Source organism: Microcaecilia unicolor, chromosome 4 (assembly GCF_901765095.1).
Source record: "Microcaecilia unicolor chromosome 4, aMicUni1.1, whole genome shotgun sequence".
Classification (NCBI taxonomy): Eukaryota; Metazoa; Chordata; class Amphibia; order Gymnophiona; family Siphonopidae; genus Microcaecilia; species Microcaecilia unicolor.
In genome coordinates, this window is record NC_044034.1 from 127,080,313 (window position 1) to 127,101,235 (window position 20,923).

Genomic DNA, 20,923 nt, shown 5'->3' on the forward strand with positions numbered 1-20,923 from the left:
AGAAATCATTCAGCTTCAAGTTTTTATCCAATTACTTGATATTGGAAGGGGGGAAGGGTCTAAAAATTAACTGAGCGGGGGCGCAAGGGCGAAGGTTAGCTTAAGTCCTTAGGGTTCCTAATAACCCCTTCCCCCCATGTACCTTCTGTTGGGACACTCACCCAGTTTTAAAGATGTCAGGAGGCTGCAGTGAGGCATAAGAACTAGAACTCTCTCTAAAACATGTCTCTTTAATACAACAACACAAGGGGGATTATGCAGGTTAAGAAACCTCTGAAGACAACAAGAGGCGAGGGGGGCTGGGCTACCAGCAAAGGCCTCTTTGTGTCCCGCAGACAGTAGAGTGGGCAGGGAAGAGGAGGAAGGGGAAAGGCTGAGATCAGACTCAAGGGGGTTGGGGAGAAGAGATAGAGAAGAAAGGCTACCGCGACTTCAACATCCCACATGGCACAAACTACAGCCCCCCCTACCCGCCTGCATTCTTCGTAGAAAGAGCCTTTCAACGATCAGACCCTGCAATCTCCGCTTCTTTTCCTGTCTGGACTTAACACTCACCACTACTGCTGGAAAAGTAAAGCCGGCTCCTGAGCTGCCAAATTTCTGTGGGGAAGGGCAGGAGCGGCTCGACTTTAGCCTTTCCCTTCAGTGTCCCGCCCTTGCAGAAACAGGAAATGCCTCATCAGAGGAAGGCGGGACACTGAAGGGAGAGACTGGACTCGAGCTGCCACAGCCCAGCCACTGCGACTTAAAATAACAGCTGAGCTTTCGGAACGGAACGGAAGGTATGTCGGGGAGTTGATGGCGGGCTCAGCCAGGGAGCGGGAGGCGGACGATACAATTAACAATTTGGAGCCGGAGGAGAAAGGCGGGGAAGGTCACAGCTGGGCTGGGGAGGCTTAGCCACAGAGGGAACACATACAGGAGGCCCAGAGGCCAGGGTTGAGCCAAGGCATCCAACCCCGCCGAGCGAGGATCTCTCCATCTTCTGTAAAAGCACGGGACTTTGGCATTTGCACTTGAGGCCATAAGATCCGCTGCAGGCGTCCCCCATTTGGGACAGATCTGCAAGAATACTTCGTCTGCAAGTTCCCACTCCGCTGGGTCGATTTGATTCCTGCTTAGATAATCGGCTTGCATGGTCCCTTTTTTTTCACGACCAAGCCTCGAAAAGGTGCCAGATGACCACCGGAGGGAATCGGGGATGATCTCCCCTTACTCCCCAAGTGGTCACCAACCCCCTCCCACCCCAAAAATTAAAAAAACATTTTTTCCAGCTTCTATGCCAGCCTCAAATGTCATACCCAGCTCCATCACAGCAGTATGCGGGTCCCTGGAGCAATGTTTAGTGGGTGCAATGCACTTCAGGCCCATCCCCCTCTACCTGTTACACTTGTGGTGGTAAATGTGATCCCTCCAAAACCCACCTGAAACCCACTGTACCCACATGTAGTTCTGGGGAGTGGGTTTTTGGGGGGGGGGGGCTCAGCACCCAAGGTAAGGGAGTTATGCACCTGGGAGCAATTTGTGAAGTCCACTGCAGTGCCCCCTAGGGTGCCTGATTGGTGTCCTGGAATGTCAGGGGGACTAGTGCACTACGAATGCTGGCTCCTCCCACTACCAAATGCCTTGGATTTGGTCATTTTTGAGATGCGTGTCCTCGGTTTCCATTATCGACGAAATCCGGGCACGACTATCTCTAAAGTCGACCAACTCAACATTTAGGTCGACCATCTGTAAGGTCGACCTAAATGTTGAGATTTGGGCGTCTTTGACCGTATTATCGAAACAAAAGATGGACACCCATCTTTCGTTTAGATAATATGGTTTTCCCCGCCCCTTCGTGGGGACATCCTGCGAGGACACCCTCAGGAAAACTTGGGTGCCCCATTTGATTATGCCCCTCAATGTGAAGCACCTCTATAGTTTTGTAAATAAAATTTCAAGCAGGCCCCTGGCTGGCAGGCCTAAAACACAGTCTGTAGCTGATGGGGCTGCCATGCCCCAAACACAGCCTGTAAATTTTCTCGTCTCTTCTCCGAGGTCAAGGTCTGGCTCCAGCCAGACCACAGAGCAAGGCTTACCTCATCCAGGTTGCGATCATTAGACATAATCTGTAGCGGCGGGACTTCCATTCTTCCTTCCCTGGGCCTCCTTAACCCCAGTCTGGCCCTGCCTTTTATACTTCCTGGTTCTGACTCCAAGGGGTGGGACCATAATATATAAAATATGCACCTGTGTGTGTACATCAACTATGCATATTTAAACCCGCTACTGATGTGTAAATGTATGCAGGTGTGTTTCAGCTGCAATTGTGCAGGCAAACCATAGGTGCCTTTGCCATTATAAAATAGACTCAAAATAGGTGCCTACTTGGATTTCCAACTTACGAGACGTGTTATAAAATTATCCTAGCTATCATTTAATGGACTTAAAGATATTAGTGATCAAAGTTGTACGATTGCTTATATAGTAGAAACACACATACACAAAAACAAACAAACAAAAAATAAAAAGGAGAAAGTAGTTATGATCATCACAATTTATAATACTGTTCCTACATTTCCTTGTTTTTACTGTATTCTTTACCATGTAAGATGCTTTCTTTTACTATGTAAGCCGTAGTGGACCTGCTGTATGTGGGAAAGAGCGGGGTACAAATGTAATAAATAAATTAATTAATTAAATACCAGTCAAAGAATAAAAAAAAAAAAAAGTAAGGGTGGACCAATTCTTCTGAATTTTTGGTTATGAGTTCTTTTTAATATCACCTATTTGGGACCTACTATTGGCTCTTATAGGCCTTTTCCCATTTTTTGGCTATAAATTATAGTGTTTTTCCACATATGCCTATTGGTCCACCCCTGCATTTTTTGTCTTATCTTTTGCTTATATAGTGGACCAATTTTAAAGTTTTGTGATCTGTTTTGTCTGAGGTCTTTTCCCTCATTTAATAAATAAGTATGAATTTCAAGTGCTTTTTGCAGTAAAAACATTTTTCTTTTTAGATTAGCAAACAGTGGTTGATAAAATCCTTGCAACCCTTCCCAACCATGTGTACACTAGTGACTACCGATAGCTACAGATATCACTGTTAGCCACTAACAGTACTAACTGTTACCATGTCACTAAAATTACAGTACCACACAATTATACTACCAATAACTGTCTTAATAACTGTCTTCACTCTGTCTAGAAAGTTTCTATAAATTGCCTCAGATTTCAAAACCCTTATCCACACTTTGACCTCTTCCTGCACCCCCGAGGGGTGCAGGACCACTGGTTAAGAACCTCTGTGTTAGTAGTATATTAAATTGAGTTTGTAAAACACCTCTGTTCTTTTGTTCCACTGCCAACTGTTTTTCAAGTGTTTCCCTTAATTCCCGTTCCCTGAACAGTTCCATTTTGAGCTCGGTCTTCTCCATCTGGACTTGCTTCTCCTGAGCTCTGGCATTGTCTATCGCAACCTTTAGTAGACCCTGTTAAAATGTTGAAAAATACAATTAGGAAATATAAAACAAAAACAAAACGGTAATGATCATATAGCTTCATATTTAAAGGAGCAGACTAAATCAATCCTGGTTTATACTACTGTATGCTTGGCAAAGTTATCCATGATTTAGGGCTTCTTTTACAGAGATGCGCTAGCAACTCCTGCAGGGTAAATGAGAGGAAGCCCACTCAATTCTTCTGGGCTTCCTCTCATTTGCCGCACAGGAACTGCTAGCACAGCTTTGTAAAAGAAGTCATTAGTGAAGAAAAGTAGGACTAGAGTACTATACATGCTATGGTGAAGAACGGGGTGGACCTAATCTGTTTCTGTCGGCATGGAGTTCAATTCTAGGTTTTTTCCCATGACTAGACATGACGTAAAAACAAAACAATACTATACTAACACCATTATTCAGTTTTGTAAAACCTAATACTCTTTTATCCTTCATTAGTTTAGTTGACAGATATCAAGTCTATACATGACTAAGAATATGAAAACTCCAAGGAAATCATCTAGGCAATAACTTAATTTGGTTAGAAACAAAGCACATTTGTTTTAAAGAGTGAAAAAAAAATAACAATACCTTCATTCCTTGTCATCAAGCAGATGAATCCATTACGAGTGGGTTTGTGTCCATCAACCAGCACGGGGAGATAGAGAGCACTGAAAAACCATAGTGCCTCATGGCCAGCTAGCTCTATCTGCCCCTTCAGTATTCTCTATCTCCCCAGCAGGGTGGATGCAGCTTGTTCAAGCTCCTTCAGAAATCTGCCTGGGGTGGCTCCTTTGCTGTTGCCAGTTGTAGCAGGGGTGTTGTGGCTGATGGTGCCCACTTTAAAGGCACATAGGTATGCCCTTTCCCTGCCTTACCCAGCCCCCGATGTGGATGTAGACACATAGGCAAGCCCTATCCCTGTCTTTGCCCACGCTGTGGATGCAGGCACATAGGTTCGCCCTTTCACTGCCTTTCCCATGCTACTGATCCTCTGGAGTGGAAAAAGTTGCCTCTTGCGCTGTTGCCTCTAACTTTCCTCACAGCGTCAACAACAAAAAAATGTGGCCGCTGTAGCGCTGCGATCCAAGAAAGAGGCTTTCCTTCAGTTTGTGCAGTGGATCGGAGCTCTGTCGACTCGATCCGGAAATGTAAGAGCATTTTGAAGCTCCTCCAGGGTGGGCCCGCGTTTGGGGCAATTTTGGTGCGAATCTGCCATTTTGAATTTCCCGCCGTTTTTGGCGATGGCTGCGGAGGTTATAAAGTGTTGTTCCCGTTGTGGCAAGCGCAGATCAGCAGCACGGCTCTGTAAATCATGCTCTTCTGACGTCAGAGCCGGCCCGGGCTTGAATTACCGTCAGGTGCATTTTCCCCTGACAGATGGCCGCAGGACAAGCGCAGAAGGGTGGATTCTCCTTCAGAGAGTGGCCCACCCCCGTTTTTCCCCCCATGGTCGGGATGTGAGGACTCAGAGGGGTCTGGCAGGCCCTCGTGGTCTGGAGAGCCAGAGGAAGGTGCAGGATTGCCACTGGATCCGGATGATCCTTCCGCGGTGAGGATTTTCCACCGTGATGAGCTGCCAGTGCTGATTTCTAATGCACTGCAGGCCCTCTCTATTGAAGATCCTGCGAGTGCTGAGCTCTCCTCTGCTAATCCGAGGATGACAAGTACTAAAAAGCCTGCTCGAGCCTTTCCTTTGCATGACTCCATCCAAGAGCTTATTTCAGCTCAATGGGCTGACCCCGAGGGGTCTTTGAAAGTTGCCAGGGCTATGGGGCAATTATACCCTCTAAGTGAGGAGAATTTGGCTCGCTTAGCTGTGCCTAAAGTGGATGCCCTAGTCACAGCTGTGTCAAAGAGAACTACCCTCCCAGTTGAAGGAGGAGTTGCCCTGAAGGATATGCAGGACCAACGACTTGAATCAGCTATAAAGCGGTCCTTTGAGATTTCAGGCCTATCCTTATGGGCATCTGCAGTCAGTTGTTACGCTGCCCGAGCCTGCCTTGCTTGGTTACAGCAGGCAGTGGAACAGCCCGGAGATGGAGCGGAGCCCCTTGCGGAGGTGAGTCGGCCTTGTCTTTCTCGGCTGACACCCTTTATGATCTGGTCAGAGCTTAGACTAAACAGATGGCTGTGGCGGCTCGCCGCCTGTTGTGGCTACGGCATTGAGCGGCTGACATGGCCTCTAAGCAAAGGTTGGTGAAGTTGCCCTTTCAAGGCCTTCTCCATTTGGTGAGGAGTTGGAGAATATTGTTAAAGGCCTGGGGGATGCTACACCCCAGCGCTTACCCAAGGACAGGCCGCGGCCTTCCTCCAAAGGTCAGGCGGTTCCCTCCTCTTACAGACGGCACTTCAGAGAAGCTCGAAGGTACCGCCCGGGGCGTTCTGCTGGATTCACTTCTCATGCCCGTTTTCAGCAGAGGAACTCCTTTCGCTCGGACAAGCGTTCCGCAGGAGCTGGCTCAAGGCCTGGAGTTCTAGGGCAAACCCTCTCAATGATGGTGCGCTGGCACTCTCTTCGCTCCCTGTTATAGGAGGATGACTTTCCCTCTTTCACGAGGAGTGGGCCAAGATTTCCTCAGATCAGTGGGTCTGGACCTGATCAGAGATGGCTACAGCATAGAATTCAATGGCCCGATAAGAGACGTGTTTGTGGAGTCCCGATGCGGTTCTGCCGCCAAACAGGCGGCGGTAGAGGAGACCGTACAGGCTTGATTCATCTAGGGGCGGTGTGCCCGGTGCCTCGCACCGAACTCGGCTCTGGCCGTTACTCCATTTACCATTACTTTGTGGTGCCGCGAAAAGGAGGGTCTTTTCGGGCCAATCCTAGACTTAAAAGATGTCAACAAAGTCTCTGAGAGTGCGGCATTTCACATGGAAACCCTGCCACTCCGTCTTTGCGGCGGTACAGCCAGGAGAGTTTCTCACGTCTCTGGACCTGAAAGAAGCTTACTTGCACTACCAATTTGGCCCCCGCACCAGAGGTTTCTGCGTTTTGCGGTGATGGGAAAACATTTCCAGTTTCAGGCCTTGCCTTTTGGCCTCGCCACAGCTCCCGAACCTTTTCAAAGGTAATGGTGGTAGTAACTGCCTTTCTCAGGCGAGAGGGTATCCAGGTTCACCCGTACCTAGACGAATGTCTCATCAGAGCGGACTCGGCAGAAGAGAGTCATCATGTTACAGCCAGAGTGGTCTCAGTACTGCAGTCTCTGGGCTGGGTCGTCAACTTAGCTAAAAGTCACCTGACCCCCTCTCAATCTCTAGATATTTGGGGGTCCGGTTCAACACAGCCTCGGGGTATGTACCTACCCGAGCAAAGGCGGTGCAAGCTTCAGAACCAGGTCCGTCTGCTCCTGAGGATGCCCCGCCTGCGAGCTTGGGACATAGTCCAGCTGTTGGGGTCGATGACGGCCACCTTAGAAGTGGTGCCATGGGCAAGAGCGCACCTGAGACCTCTGCAGTGTTCCCTGCTTCAACGATGGTCTCCAATATTTCAGGATTCTCAATGCAGACTCACGTGGCTTCCTGCAGCCCGGCTCAGTATGGAGTGGGGGCTCTCAGACAGCATGCTGTGGCGAGGAATGCCGCTAGCGCTCCCCGATTGGTGCCTGGTGGTAACAGATGCCAGCCTGAAGGGCTGAGGTGCACATTCCCGGGGAAGGCATGCCCAGGGTCTCTGGACACTCGAGGAGTTGGCGTGGTCCATCAATCGCTTGGAGTTGAAAGCGATATTTTAGGTGCTTCTGGCCTTTCAATTGACCCTGGAAGGATTGGCTGTCAGAGTTCTGTCGGACAACACAACAGCAGTGGCCTACATAAATGACAAGGTGGCACTCAGTGTCAAAGCACTGCCCGCAGAGGTCGCTCAGATATGCCACTGGGCCGAGCTACATCTGCAGTTTCTGTCAGTAGCTCACATTGCAGGTCAGAGCAACATGCAAGCCGATTATCTAAGCAGGAATCAAATCGACCCAGCGGAGTGGGAACTTGCACACGAAGTATTCCTGCAGATCTGTCCCAAATGGGGGACGCCTGCAGCGGATCTTATGGCCTCTTGCAAATGCCAAAGTTCCCATGCTTTTACAGCAGATGGAGAGATCCTCGCTCGGCGGGGTTGGATGCCTTGGCTCAACCCTGGCCTCTGGGCCTCCTGTATGTGTTCCCTCCGTGGCCCTTGATAGGGCGAGTTCTCCTGCGGATTCGGCTACATAAAGGAGAGGTGGTTCTCATCGCCCTGGATTGGCCCAGGAGGCCGTGGTATGCGGACCTCTGGCGGTGCTGGTAAAGGCTCCCTGGCCGTTACCTATGGTACCGAATCTATGTCACAGGGACCGGTAACCATGGAGGATGCCTGTCGCTTTGGTCTTACGGCATGGCTATTGAGAGGGCGCAATTGAGACCAAGAGTTATTCCAGTAAGTCATTTCCACTCTCCTACAGGCCCGCAAACATTCCACTTCCGTGGCTTATGCCAGATTTGGTGCCAATTTGAGGCTTGGTGTGCTTCTAAAGCGATCACACCCATGCGGGCTTCTGTCTTGCCATACTTGACTTTTTGCAGGATGGTTTACAAAAAGGCTTGGCCTATAATTCCCTGCGGGTGCAAATGGCAGCCTTAGCATGTTTTCGAGGGAAGGTCGCTGGCCTCTCTTTGGCTGCTTGCCCGGATGTGGCACGGTTTCTCAGAGGTGTGCTTCGGCTCCATCCTCCCGTGTGGGCTTCCTGTCCGGCCTGGAACCTGGGGTTAGTTTTAAAGGCCCTTCAGTGTTCACCCTTCGAGCCGCTTAGGCGAGCTTCGGAGAAGGATGTGACCTTAAAAAACGGTCCTTTTTGCTGGCCATTACATCGGCGAGATGGGTATCTGAGCTCCAGGCGCTATCCTGTTGAGACCCATTTCTGCAATTCTCAGAGTCCGGAGTTATGGTACGTACGGTGCCTTCCTTCATGCCTAAGGTGGTTTCAGCGTTTCACCTAAACCAGCCTATTTTCCTGCCTTCCTTTTCTAAAGAGGAATTTCCAGAATCATTTGGGCAGTTGCACCTTCTGGATGTGCGAAGAGCTCTGTTGCAATCTGCGCATGTCAATGCCTTCTGGACCTCTGACCATCTTTTTGTTCTGTTGTCAGGTCCCGCGCAGAGGGTCTCCAGCGTCTAAGGCCACTATAGCCCGTGGGCTCAAGAAGCTATTTTTCATCATATTTGCTGTCTGGCCGGCCTACGCCTGAAGCCTTTAAGGCACATTCCACAAGAGCGATTTCCTCTTCCTGGGCTGAAACTGGAGCACTCTCTCTTCAAGAGATAGCAGTGCAGCGACATGGGCTTCTAAGCTCTCTTTTGCCCAAATTTACAGGCTGGATGTGGCTGCCAGAAGAGATGCGCATTTTGGAGCACAAGTGCTGGTGCGTGGTGTGGCTTGTTTTTTTTTTTGTTACATTTGTACCCCGCGCTTTCCCACTCATGGCAGGCTCAATGTGGCTTACATGGGGCAATGGAGGGTTAAGTGACTTGCCCAGAGTCACAAGGAGCTGCCTGTGCCTGAAGTGGGAATCGAACTCAGTTCCTCAAGACTAAAGTCCACCACCCTAACCACTAGGCCACTTCTCTACTCCACCCTATCTAGGGATTGCTTTGATACATCCCACTCATAATGGATTCATCTGCTTGATGACAAGGAAGGGAAAATTAGGTTCTTACCTTGGTAATTTTCTTTCCTTTAGTCATAGCAGATGAATCCATGAGCCCTCCCTCAGTGGTTCATTATGTGACTGTTAATTTTATGTTCAGTTTTCCTGCAGATATGTCCCCTTATTGGGAGAAGTTGGAAAACAGTCTTCAGGATTTCTGTTCTGTTACAGGAGGTGAGTTCGTCCCTCCTTGGAATTGTTGCTCTTGCTCTGAGGCGTTCATCCGCTGTGAGGAAAGTTCATGTTACTATGCTTTGCGGTGTCACACTGTTTTGGAAGCTTCAAATACTGAAGAGGCAGATGGAGCTAGCTGGCCATGAGGCACTATGGTTTTTCAGTGCTCTCTATCTCCCCCTGCTGGTTGATGGACACAACCCACTCGTAATGGATTCATCTGCTATGACTAAAGAAAAGAAAATACCAAGGTAAGAACCTAATTTTCCCTTAACCAGTTTCTGAAATTTCTGGAATCTACAGGGTGAGGCACAAAAAGTAACCCCTTAGATTGAAACTTTACAGCTTTATTTGTTGCTACTATCTACATTTATGTGCTGAGTGGAATGCGATTATCATTAATCATGGTGAAGTTACAGACTTTTTAGCGATTTTTGTACGTTCAAAAATGTTTGCAGTGTAAAACTATTATTTGAAAAAAAAAAACAACCCAGGGTATCAGCTTACTGTTAATGATGTCACAGTGACATAGACTTTTGTCTGGGGAGCAATGTTGGAGGCTGTCACAAGCCCAAACCCGCATGCATTCAAGCCGTTGAACTCAAGGAAGCTCTGTAGATGATCTGGGACAGTCTGCCACAGAGACCAACTGACAAGGCTGTTAAGAACTTCCCAAAGTGACTGAAGGCCTGTGTTAAAGCTGGGGGTGGACACTTGGAGCATTCACAGTGACTGTGAAATTTTGACACATTGTTAATTGTATCATTTGAATGACGTGATTTAACTTGAACATTTTTAATGGCAAAAATCACTAGGTAGTAATGCTAAAATGTTAGTAATATCAACATAGCTTAAGATAATGAAATGTTGTTTAATAGTAATATGTAAGTAAGATGTGATGATTTTTAAGAAGGGTTCCAGAGGAGATCCGGGAAATTATAGACCGGTGAGTCTGACGTCGGTGCCGGGCAAGATGGTGGAGGCTATTATTAAGAATAAAATTGCAGAGCATATACAAAAACATGGACTGATGAGACAAAGTCAGCACGGATTTAGTGAAGGGAAGTCTTGCCTCACCAATCTAATGCATTTTTTGAGGGGGTAAGCAAACATGTGGACAATGGGGAGCCGGTTGATATTGTATATCTGGATTTTCAGAAGGCGTTTGACAAAGTGCCGCACGAAAGACTCCTGAAGAAATTGCAGAGTCATGGAATCGGAGGTAGGGTATTATTATGGATTAAGAACTGGTTGAAAGATAGGAAGCAGAGAGTAGGATTGCGTGGCCAGTATTCTCAGTGGAGGAGGTTTAGTTAGTGGGGTCCCGCAGGGGTCTGTGCTGGGTCCGTTGCTTTTAATGTATTTATAAATGACCTAGAGATGGGAATAACTAGTGAGGTAATTAAATTCGCCGATGACACAAAATTATTCAGGGTCGTCAAGTCGCAGGAGGAATGTGAACGATTACAGGAGGACCTTGCGAGACTGGGAGAATGGGCGTGCAAGTGGCAGATGAAGTTCAATGTTGACAAGTGCAAAGTGATGCATGTGGGTAAGAGGAACCCGAATTATAGCTACGTCTTGCAAGGTTCCGCGTTAGGAGTTACGGATCAAGAAAGGGATCTGGGTGTCGTCGTCGATGATACGCTGAAACCTTCTGCTCAGTGTGCTGCTGCGGCTAGGAAAGCGAATAGAATGTTGGGTGTTATTAGGAAGGGTATGGAATCCAGGTGTGCGGATGTTATAATGCCGTTGTATCGCTCCATGGTGCGACCGCCCCTGGAGTATTGTGTTCAGTACTGGTCTCCGTATCTCAAAAAAGATATAGTAGAATGGAAAAGGTACAGCGAAGGGCGACGAAAATGATAGTGGGGATGGGACGACTTTCCTATGAAGAGAGGCTGAGAAGGCTAGGGCTTTTCAGCTTGGAGAAGAGACAGCTGAGGGGAGATATGATAGAAGTGTATAAAATAATGAGTGGAATGGATCGGGTGGTTGTGAAGCGACTGTTCACGCTATCCAAAAATACTAGGACTAGAGGGCATGAGTTGAAGCTACAGTGTGGTAAATTTAAAACGAATCGGAGAAAATTTTTCTTCACCCAACGTGTAATTAGACTCTGGAATTCGTTGCCGGAGAACGTGGTACGGGCGGTTAGCTTGACGGAGTTTAAAAAGGGGTTAGATAGATTCCTAAAGGACAAGTCCATAGACCGCTATTAAATGGACTTGGAAAAATTCCGCATTTTTAGGTATAACTTGTCTGGAATGTTTTTACGTTTGGGGAGCGTGCCAGGTGCCCTTGACCTGGATTGGCCACTGTCGGTGACAGGATGCTGGGCTAGATGGACCTTTGGTCTTTCCCAGTATGGCACTACTTATGTACTTATGTACTTATGACTAAATATGTATGTACAATTTCTTGTTGAAATTCAAAGCGGTTGCTGAGAAACTGGCAAAAAACTATAGGGGGTTACTTTTTTTGCCTCACCCTGTAAACTTACAGGGCAATTCACTAAAGGGTGGTAACCCAGGTTAATGCAGGTAGATTAATAAATTGGCCTCATTAGAAAATGGATCTCAACAATTAACACACATGCCAACTTGTGTTATTATTGAAGGTTACCAAGCTTTAGTAAATAGCTCTAACAAATATTTGATATAATTTTCTGGCTTTTAAAAGACCTGAAATATGTGAGAAAAACTAGGGGCACTGGAGGAAGGAATGGAGAAAGGCCAGGAGGAAAAACAGCTCAAGGTGGACTGGTGTGGAAAATAGTAAGAAGAGGTTGGAAAATTGTCTTGCCCCTTATTTTTATCCTCCTCCACTGCTGTGCCGCAACTGGCATGCTTGTATATCCCTATAGATAAATCATCACCTCCAACAAACCAGGAAGTCTAGCCTGGCAGGCCCAGGCAAACTGGATTGCCAGCTGTGTACCCATTGCATCACACTTACTCCCAATGATATAATGAATACAGGGAAGTTCACTTAATGCATGGATACCGCAGTTATTTGTGCATCTGTGCACACAGGATGCCATGATGAGAGACTAGTGGTATACAAACTGTATACTAAATAGAGCTATGCAGGATATATAGAATGCAGCTTTTACAAAACCTTGCTAAAGCAACTGCCATTTTCACTCAATTCAGCAATGTTCATGTACACTTTTCTTCTTCACCAGAAACAAACAATTAGTAACAAATGAAGATCATTACATCAAGTGCCCTTTCAGATCACCCCAATTAAAATTTTAGTTTAGCTGTATTTTAATTCTGAAATACCAAATTCTAATTTTCTGCTCTGATTGCTCTTGTTGACTTATCTTTGAAAGATGTACTCTCAGCTCAACGTCTAGAGATTATTTAGCAAGATGCCAATGTTGGCACCACTTAATGTGTTGATTGGTTGTATTATCAGTAGCTGTTTAAAATAAACTACGATTAAACTATTATTGTCCTTGGCTGACAAAACATAATATTTTGCTGTTCTTTAAATGCAAAACGATCATTGTGAATTTTAGAAAATGTGAAGCACAACACTGTTACCATCTATGTATCAATATCAATGCAGGTATGCATATATAGATATAGCTGTTTTTTTTCTTAGTTGGTATTGCATTATTACCTAATTGCAACAGAATGTATTGTTTATTACAGCTTATTTCAGGCCTATGAAATACACACACACACACATATACATTTAAAACCCACTAGTGACTACTTTCCATATTATACCCATATACCCAAGCATACTTCATATTTAGAAATTAAACAGACATATATCAGCAAGGGTCCAAAGATCTGCAATGCAAGCAATCTCACATGTAATACAAGGTGCTACTATCAATTATACTCTAGCTGAATGGGAGTGATATTATTGTTATATAAAATATATGTTCATCTGTGCAGCATAATGGTTATTGATATGCAAAAATGTATCTATAAAAACTATTAGCACACCAAAAGACAAAATAATTTAAAGGCCCACTGAATTCTCCAGCCTCAGATGTTATACTCAGATCCATTAGAGCAGCATGCAGGACCCTGGAGCAGTCTAGTGGTGGGTGCAGTGCACTGCAGCCAGATGGACCCAGGCCCATACCTCCCCCTACCTGTTACACTTGCAGTGGAAACTGTGAGCCCTCTAAAACTCACCAGAAACCCACTGTACCCACATATAGGTGCCCCATTCACTCATAAGGGCTATTATAGTGGTGTACAGTTGGGGGTAGTGGGTTTTAGGGGGGCTCAGCAGACAGTAAAGGTAAGGGAGCAACAGTGAGATGTGTACCTGGGAGCATTTATTTGAAGTCCACTGCAATGCCCCCTAGGGTGCCCATTGCTCTTCTGGAATGTCTGTGTGGCCAGTCTACTAAGAACGATGGCTCCTCCTACATTTTAGTGGTTTAATTTTGTGTTTTTCACTTGGACTTTATTTTTTTTAATGGACCAAAAAGATAAATGCACAGAGCACAAAAACATCTAGGAAATATGCCGAATATCAATTTTCACAAAAAGATAGACGTTTTTCTGTTTTGAAAATGGCTATATTCCCCACTTGAACTTGGACTCAGACGTCATATCAAAAATGCCCCTCCATGAGTTTATGTTTAAAAACAATTACTTGTATATTGTAAAAAAACATACTTTAAATATGGTTACTTTTAGATTTAGGGGCCCTTTGACTAAGCCGCTTAAGCATCTATGTGCGCCCAACGCATGCCAAAATGGAGTTACTGCCCAACTACCGCGTGGCTCTTGATGTAATTTCATTTTTGGCGCACATCTGACAAGCGCGTCTTGAAAATATTTTTTATTTTCGGCCGCACGTAATGGATTTGTGCCAAGTGGTATTTGACGTGCGTAGATCATTATCACCCGTATTCTTTACCACTAGGTCTCAGACCCAAAATGGATGTGTGGCAATTTTGATTTTGCTGCATGTCCATTTTCGGCAAAAAAAGGCCTTCTTTACAGGTGCACTAAAATATGGATCAGCGTGCGCCCAAAACCCACGCCTACACTACCGCAAGCCATTTTTCAGTGCATCTTTGTAAAATGACCTCTTAGCATTTATGCTATTGCTTACTGCTCACTTTTGAGGGGAGTAATTATAAGTTACTAATAGTTTTGACATTCTGCATTACAATCATTATGCTTACTTATTCAGTCTGTCCATAATTTGCTTATATATGTGATCATTTTCATAGGATTGTTGAACATGTAAATATTGTATTTTTGAAAAATACACTTAAAATATCTTAAGAAAAGTATCACACAAATAACTTTGGTCCAGGTTTACTGGAATAAATCATCATATAATTCTGTACGCCACCTACATGACTCGAGAAATATTCCCCACTCAGTACAGTTTTAGGTCATGAAGTCAAGAGCAGTCAGAGAGAAGGGTGTGTAATCACTTTGTCTAGGAGTTGTATTATGAATGATTTAGAGAGGGTTTATAAATCATTTATTAGCATATTTCCACTACTGAATATTTTACAGAAACATTACAACACTGAATACAATCCCTCAACTAAAGTATTACCTAAAGGGAATATTTAAATATTTGTAAACTATTTTACAATATGACCATAGAAAATTAACATGGAAAGAAACCAATACCTATTTAATCATATCTGTTAACAGATTTATTAAAAGAGAAATTTGCACACAGTAAGGACTCATACTGCTAGACTTGTATTAATTCTCTAAATTCCTTGAAAAGTCTATTGCATTAGTATAAGCTATACTTTTAACACAGGGGTTCAAGCCAGTCCTTGGGAAACACAAGCCAGTCTGGGATGTTCTTTTTGTAATCCATGATGAATCTATATGAAGATATTGCAGAATATAAAAGTCATGCATAGTATAGTATATTCCCAATGAAAATGCAAGAGAGAAATTTACATGCAATGCCTCCATTGTATGCAAATGTATCACATGCATAATCATTGTGAGTATCCTGAAAAACTGACTGGCTTAGTGTGTTCCGAGGACTAAGTTGAGAACCTCTGCTTTTACATAAGATGGCTTATTTATGATTAAGTACTTTTCTGGGTGCCTTTGCCATATTAGAATTATACCATCTTTAAAATTAACAGGATCTTATCATGTAAATTTAAACATTACTGAGCTCTCTTACTATCCTCTAATAAAGGGGAGCATTATGAAAGCATCACTTAAAATATGTGAATACCACTTTTATTCATGCTTCTATTATAATTCAATAAAAATTTTATAAATGCACCTGTTTCATAACTGTTCTGATTCTTGTGGTGTCTTTAAAGACTAAATGGTTCAAAGAGTTTTCATTCAGCTTATATTTATTTGCATTTAGTACTCTAGAACAAATAATCTTTTCAGCCCATTATGCTAGAAAACCTTAGGGTCCTGTTTACTAAGGTGCACTAGCATTTTTAGTGCGTGCTAAAAATTAGCGCATGCTAACCATGTAGACGCCCATAGGAATATTATGGGCATCTACAAGGTTACTGCACACTAATGATTAGCATGCGCTAAAAATGTTAACGCCCCTCTGGCGTGGTTTATTAAACAGGGCCCTTAGGAATTTGTGTAAATCTGCTTGGTACCTGTTTCTACCCTAACATTGGGCTTCAGGAAGGCCTACCTGGATGTTAGTCAGAAGTGTCTCTATGGATGACAGTCCATCAGGGAACAGGAAAGGAGATGGAAAGCCAGGAGGTAAATGTTGCCCATGCCCAGATAGGGAAAGTTTGTCAAAGCAGTCTCTTGTGGTTGGTGTTGAAAGTGGGGTCTCATCTGTATGTGATTGAAACAAAAATATAGAACAAGTTACGCTTGTCTGTTTTTATTAGACCTCAGTAATGGCTTCCCTAGTGGTTTCCAGAACATTTATTGCAAATTGGTTCCTGCTATCAGGAGAAAATGCTTTCTGCTGAATTTTCTTTAATGAAAAAGCTGTGGAGATACAACAAGATAACTTTAATGAGTAACTTTATAAGCCTTTAAATGCAGTCTCTAATGAGACTGAGTTTACAGTGCCATAGAATCCTTTTCAAAACAAATATTATCTCATATATACTTGTAATAATATATTCAAGCTGATTTTATGGATACTTCCCCAATTATCTCATTTTAGCTTTTTCTCTATTTAGATTCATAGCAGAATATTTTCCTGCATAAAATGCATTTCGAATAAGTCTTGCTATTGTCCACCCATTCAATTACTTTTGTGCCTCCTACAGAAAATTCAAACATTATTAGTTTCTTGAAAGTGATACAGAATTAAAGTCCTCTCTCACATTTCAACTATAGTAAATCTAAAATTGCTTCTATAATCCAGTGGGGTCCTTTAGCCAGTTCTCAGACACAAAGTACGGTTTTCAGGATATTCATAAAAATATACAGAATATCAATTTGCATATATTGCCACTAGTGTATATAAATGTATTTTATACACATCTGTTGCAGGTATCCTGAAACTTCAACTGGATGTTTTTGTCCTGAGGACTTGTGTGTGAACCCGCTACTCTAATCAAAACTGCTTTGGCTTTTCAAAAGGGAAAGGGAAATGGGACTTGATATACCGCCTTTCTGAGGTTTACATATATTCAGGTACTTATTTTGTACCAGGGGCAATGGAGGGTTACGTGACTTGCCCAGAGTCACAAGGAGCTGCAGTGGGAATCAAACTCAGTTCCCTAGGATCAAACTCCACTGCACTAACCACTAGGCTACTGCTCCATGTCAAAGGTCAAATATTAATTCACCATTTAGGAATACTTTGTTTAAAATGAGCTTTAAACATTGTAAAACCAATTTTCAAAAAACACAAATAGTTGGGGGAAAATCCTTTTGAAATAAGAAACTGTGCATTTATATTACGAATTCACTGGGTAAATAATCTACACTTCATTATGTTTCTAAATATAATTACTCATTCTCCCTGAAATCATAGGTATAATGGGCTTGATTTACCTATCTTGAGGATAGAAAGAGGACTGTGGTGAATAGTTACTTGAAAAGGCCAGCAAATTAAAAATGCGAAAATCAATATTCAAAATTACAGCAAAAGCCAAACAAAAGGTTGAATTGTGGTGAATTGGTCGATACTAAGCATATAATGAAGCATTTCAGGCTTGCCTTGCTCTGAGATGCTGAATGCATTAGTCGCCTCATTTCCCTATGCATAAGCCTGATTAATCCTTATTAGAAATGCAGAGTTGCTCAAGTGACATCTGTCTACTATGTGAACAGGTAGGGAATCCACACAAAGCATGTGCAGGATGTAATGTCAGCATGAACTAGGGCTAAAAGCCAAAACCCCTGCCCACATTTCATTTTCCATATATGGTTCTTGAAACACTAACTCACTCTAGCTCCATAGAAATCAGTTAGAAACCCTTAATGTCATAAAGCCAAAACAATACAATACCAAAATTTACATCATATGCCACCTTATTTTTAAAAACAAAAATATGAGATAAAAAGAAAAGCTAAAACATATTTAGAAAGATAGGTCCTTTCTGGGCAAGTTGCCACTACTCAGCTAGGGGTAAATTAAATACCTCTCAAGAAGTGGGCTATAGGGATCTCTGGGAAACCAAAATAATTAACTTGCAGTAGATTAAATCTCAATACCAATGCTGATGTTAGTATCAAATGACAAAGTATTTCAGTAGATGATTGCATGATTATAGAAGTAACTCCCCACGTCCCACTTCTTTTTCTTCTACATTATGTAAAGGGCAAACAAATGGATACTGTAAACCAAGACCCGAAGGAAACTAAGCATGCATATTGAACTCTCCAGAATGGCTTGTTGGTGTTGGCTACTGCAAATATTTCAGAACTGAGGGGTGCTGAGCATCCAAGGACTACCTAGGAGTATCAGAAAGTGTCCTTTCATTTCTGTACATGGCGAGAAGATCCACAATTCCAATATTTATCTCACAGAAAGGTTAGTTCAGTAGGCTAAGAACCTGGGAACTGGGTTGGATTCCCACTGCAGCTCTTTGTGACCCTGGGCAAGTCACTTAACCCTCTATTGTCCCAGGTACACACTTATTGTAATCTTACTAGGGACAAAAAAAGTACCTGCATATAATATATGTAAACTGCGTTGGTTGTACCCATAGAAAGGTGGTATATCAAATTCATGACCACCCCATTAAAATTCAGTTCAGTTCATTCATTTGATATACCACTTTTCACAATATACCAAAGTGGTTTATAATAAGAACAAAAACAGTCAAGGTAGAAAGTAAAAATAAAACAACATGCATGATTTGCAGAAACATCATTATATAAACTTTATAATAGAAGAAAACATTCAAGAGAAAAGCAAAAAATAAGTCTGCAGAGAGACAATTACACGTAATGGCAGCAAATCATTGAGACATGCAGCAATCAGAATACTATCTATATAAATAAATCCCACCTTGAACGTTCTGAAGCTCCCTCCAACTGTGGCAGTGAGTCCTGAACTGCTGTAGTCCTCCTGGCTATTCGGACTACTCACCACCGCCCTAAGCCACGCCCCATCTGCGACCTACGCCACGCCCCAACTGGACATAAAAAGCACCATGAACGTTCTGAACCACACTTTGAAGCTTCAAAAGTTTGAATGTTCGAAGCTGTGTAACCACTTTTAACCACAGTACATCTGGGCGCCGCCATGATCTGAAACGAGCGTCACAGCTGCAACACACCAATAGGAATACAACAAGGGAGGAGCGTCTGAGGCGAAGGCGTCAGTTGCCGTTGCCACGCAACGGAATGCAATCACGGGTCATGCACCTATCAAACAAAAGAAGGGGCGGACCTACGGCTCATCTAATCTTCTACTATAATAAAAGGCAACCTCAACGTTCTGAGGACACTGACGTCACTGAAGTCAGTCAGAGTCCCAGAACGGTTCGTAAGTTCGTGGTGGTGAAGCCACTGAACAACTTGCTGCCCCGCCCTCGCGTCAAACGTCATGACGTCGAGGGCGGAAAACCAACATAAAATGAAAGAAGGGACCGCATCAAGGAAGGGGGAGGAGTAGGGAAACACGCGGAGCGTGTTTCCCTACTCCTCCCCCTGCCAAGGAAACGCTGGCTAGAAAACCACCCAAAAGCTACATACATAAAATGGAGCCCCGCCAGAGAATGACCGAGGTCCAACACCCCCCCGCCCCCCTCGCGCAACGCCCCCCCCCCCCCAAAACAACCAACAAACCTCAACAGAAGAAAAGAAATCCCACAAAAGACAGGAGGTGCAACACCCCCCCCCCCCAAGCCACCCACCGTCGCGTACCTTTGCTGGCGGGGGGCACGAAACCCCGCCAGCATAAGTCCTGTCTTCAGACTCCGGCTTGATCTTCAGCATTACTAGCCTCTGCAGGCAGGGCTTCTGTGCGTCTGACGTCTTGCACGTACAGGACGTCAGACGCACATAACCCCGCCCAGCAGAGGCTAGCAATGCTGAAGATCAAGCCGGAGTCTGAAGACAGGACTTATGCTGGCGGGGTTTCGTGTCCCCCGCCAGCAACACTACGCAACGGTGGGTGGGATGGCGGCGACAGCGGGACTATCGTGCTGGGTGGGATGGCGGCGGCGGCGGGGGGGGGAGGGGGAACATCGCGCCGAGGAGGCAGTGAAGGCAAAAAAACAAACCCCTGCAATCTAGCAGCGCTTCCTTCACTCATCTTCAAAGCACCGCTTCCAGAAACCCCTGCCCCCACACACTCACTCACTCACTCATCTGGCAGCGCTACCAGACCCCCCCCCCCACACCCCTCTTCATCCAAGTTGAACACCACAACACACCCCCCACAACCCTCCAACACTCACACTCTCTCTCTCTAAAAATCTCATCTGCCAGCGCATCCTGAACCCCCCCCCCCCCCACACACACACATACACTCTGTCTCATATGGCAGCGCTTCCAGAAACCACGTACACACACACACATACATATACATATACACACACACACACACACACACACACACTCACTCATCTGGCAGCGCTTCCTAAAACCCCTGCCACACCCACACACAGTCACTCACTAATCTGGCAGCTGTTGCTGAACCCCCCCCTCCCCCCCCCCCACACACACACACACACACACACTCACTCTCATTTAGCCACACTTCCTGAACCACCCCACCACCACCACACACACACACTCACTCTCATCTGGCAGTGCTTCCTAAAACCCCTGCCACAACCACACACAGTCACTCACTAATCTGGCACCTGTTCCTGAACCCCCCCCCCCCCCCCCCTTCACACACACACACTCACTCACTCTCATTTAGCCACACTTCCTGAACCACCCCACCACCACCACCACACACACACACACACACACTCTCATCATCTTGCAGCGCTACCTGAACCCCCCCCCCCCCCCCCCCACACACAAACTCACTGTCATCTGCAAAAGCTTGATAAACCACCCCCACACTCATCTGGCACCGCTTCCAGACCCCCCACACACCCCTCTTCTTCCAAACTGAACCACCCAACACACCCCCCACACCCCTCCAACATACACACTCTCACAAAATCTCATCTGCCAACGCTTCCTGAACCCCCCCCTCCACGC

At 44.9% G+C, this 20,923-nt stretch overlaps 1 protein-coding gene across 5 annotated transcripts in view; it reads right to left on the reverse strand.

The window, feature by feature from the left end:
- Positions 1–20,923, reverse strand: part of DACH1 (dachshund family transcription factor 1) — a 743,295-nt gene that overhangs the window by 69,972 nt on the left and 652,400 nt on the right. For all 5 annotated transcript variants that reach the window (XR_003941906.1, XR_003941905.1, XR_003941904.1 and 2 more), the window contains 2 exons: positions 15,975–16,126; positions 3,329–3,476 (listed from right to left, as the gene is read on the reverse strand). Coding sequence is in view for 1 of the 5 variants with exons in the window: in XM_030200621.1 (XP_030056481.1) it covers positions 3,329–3,476; positions 15,975–16,126 (300 nt within the window). In the remaining 4 variants the exon portion in view is untranslated. The remainder of the gene's footprint in view (positions 1–3,328; positions 3,477–15,974; positions 16,127–20,923) is intronic.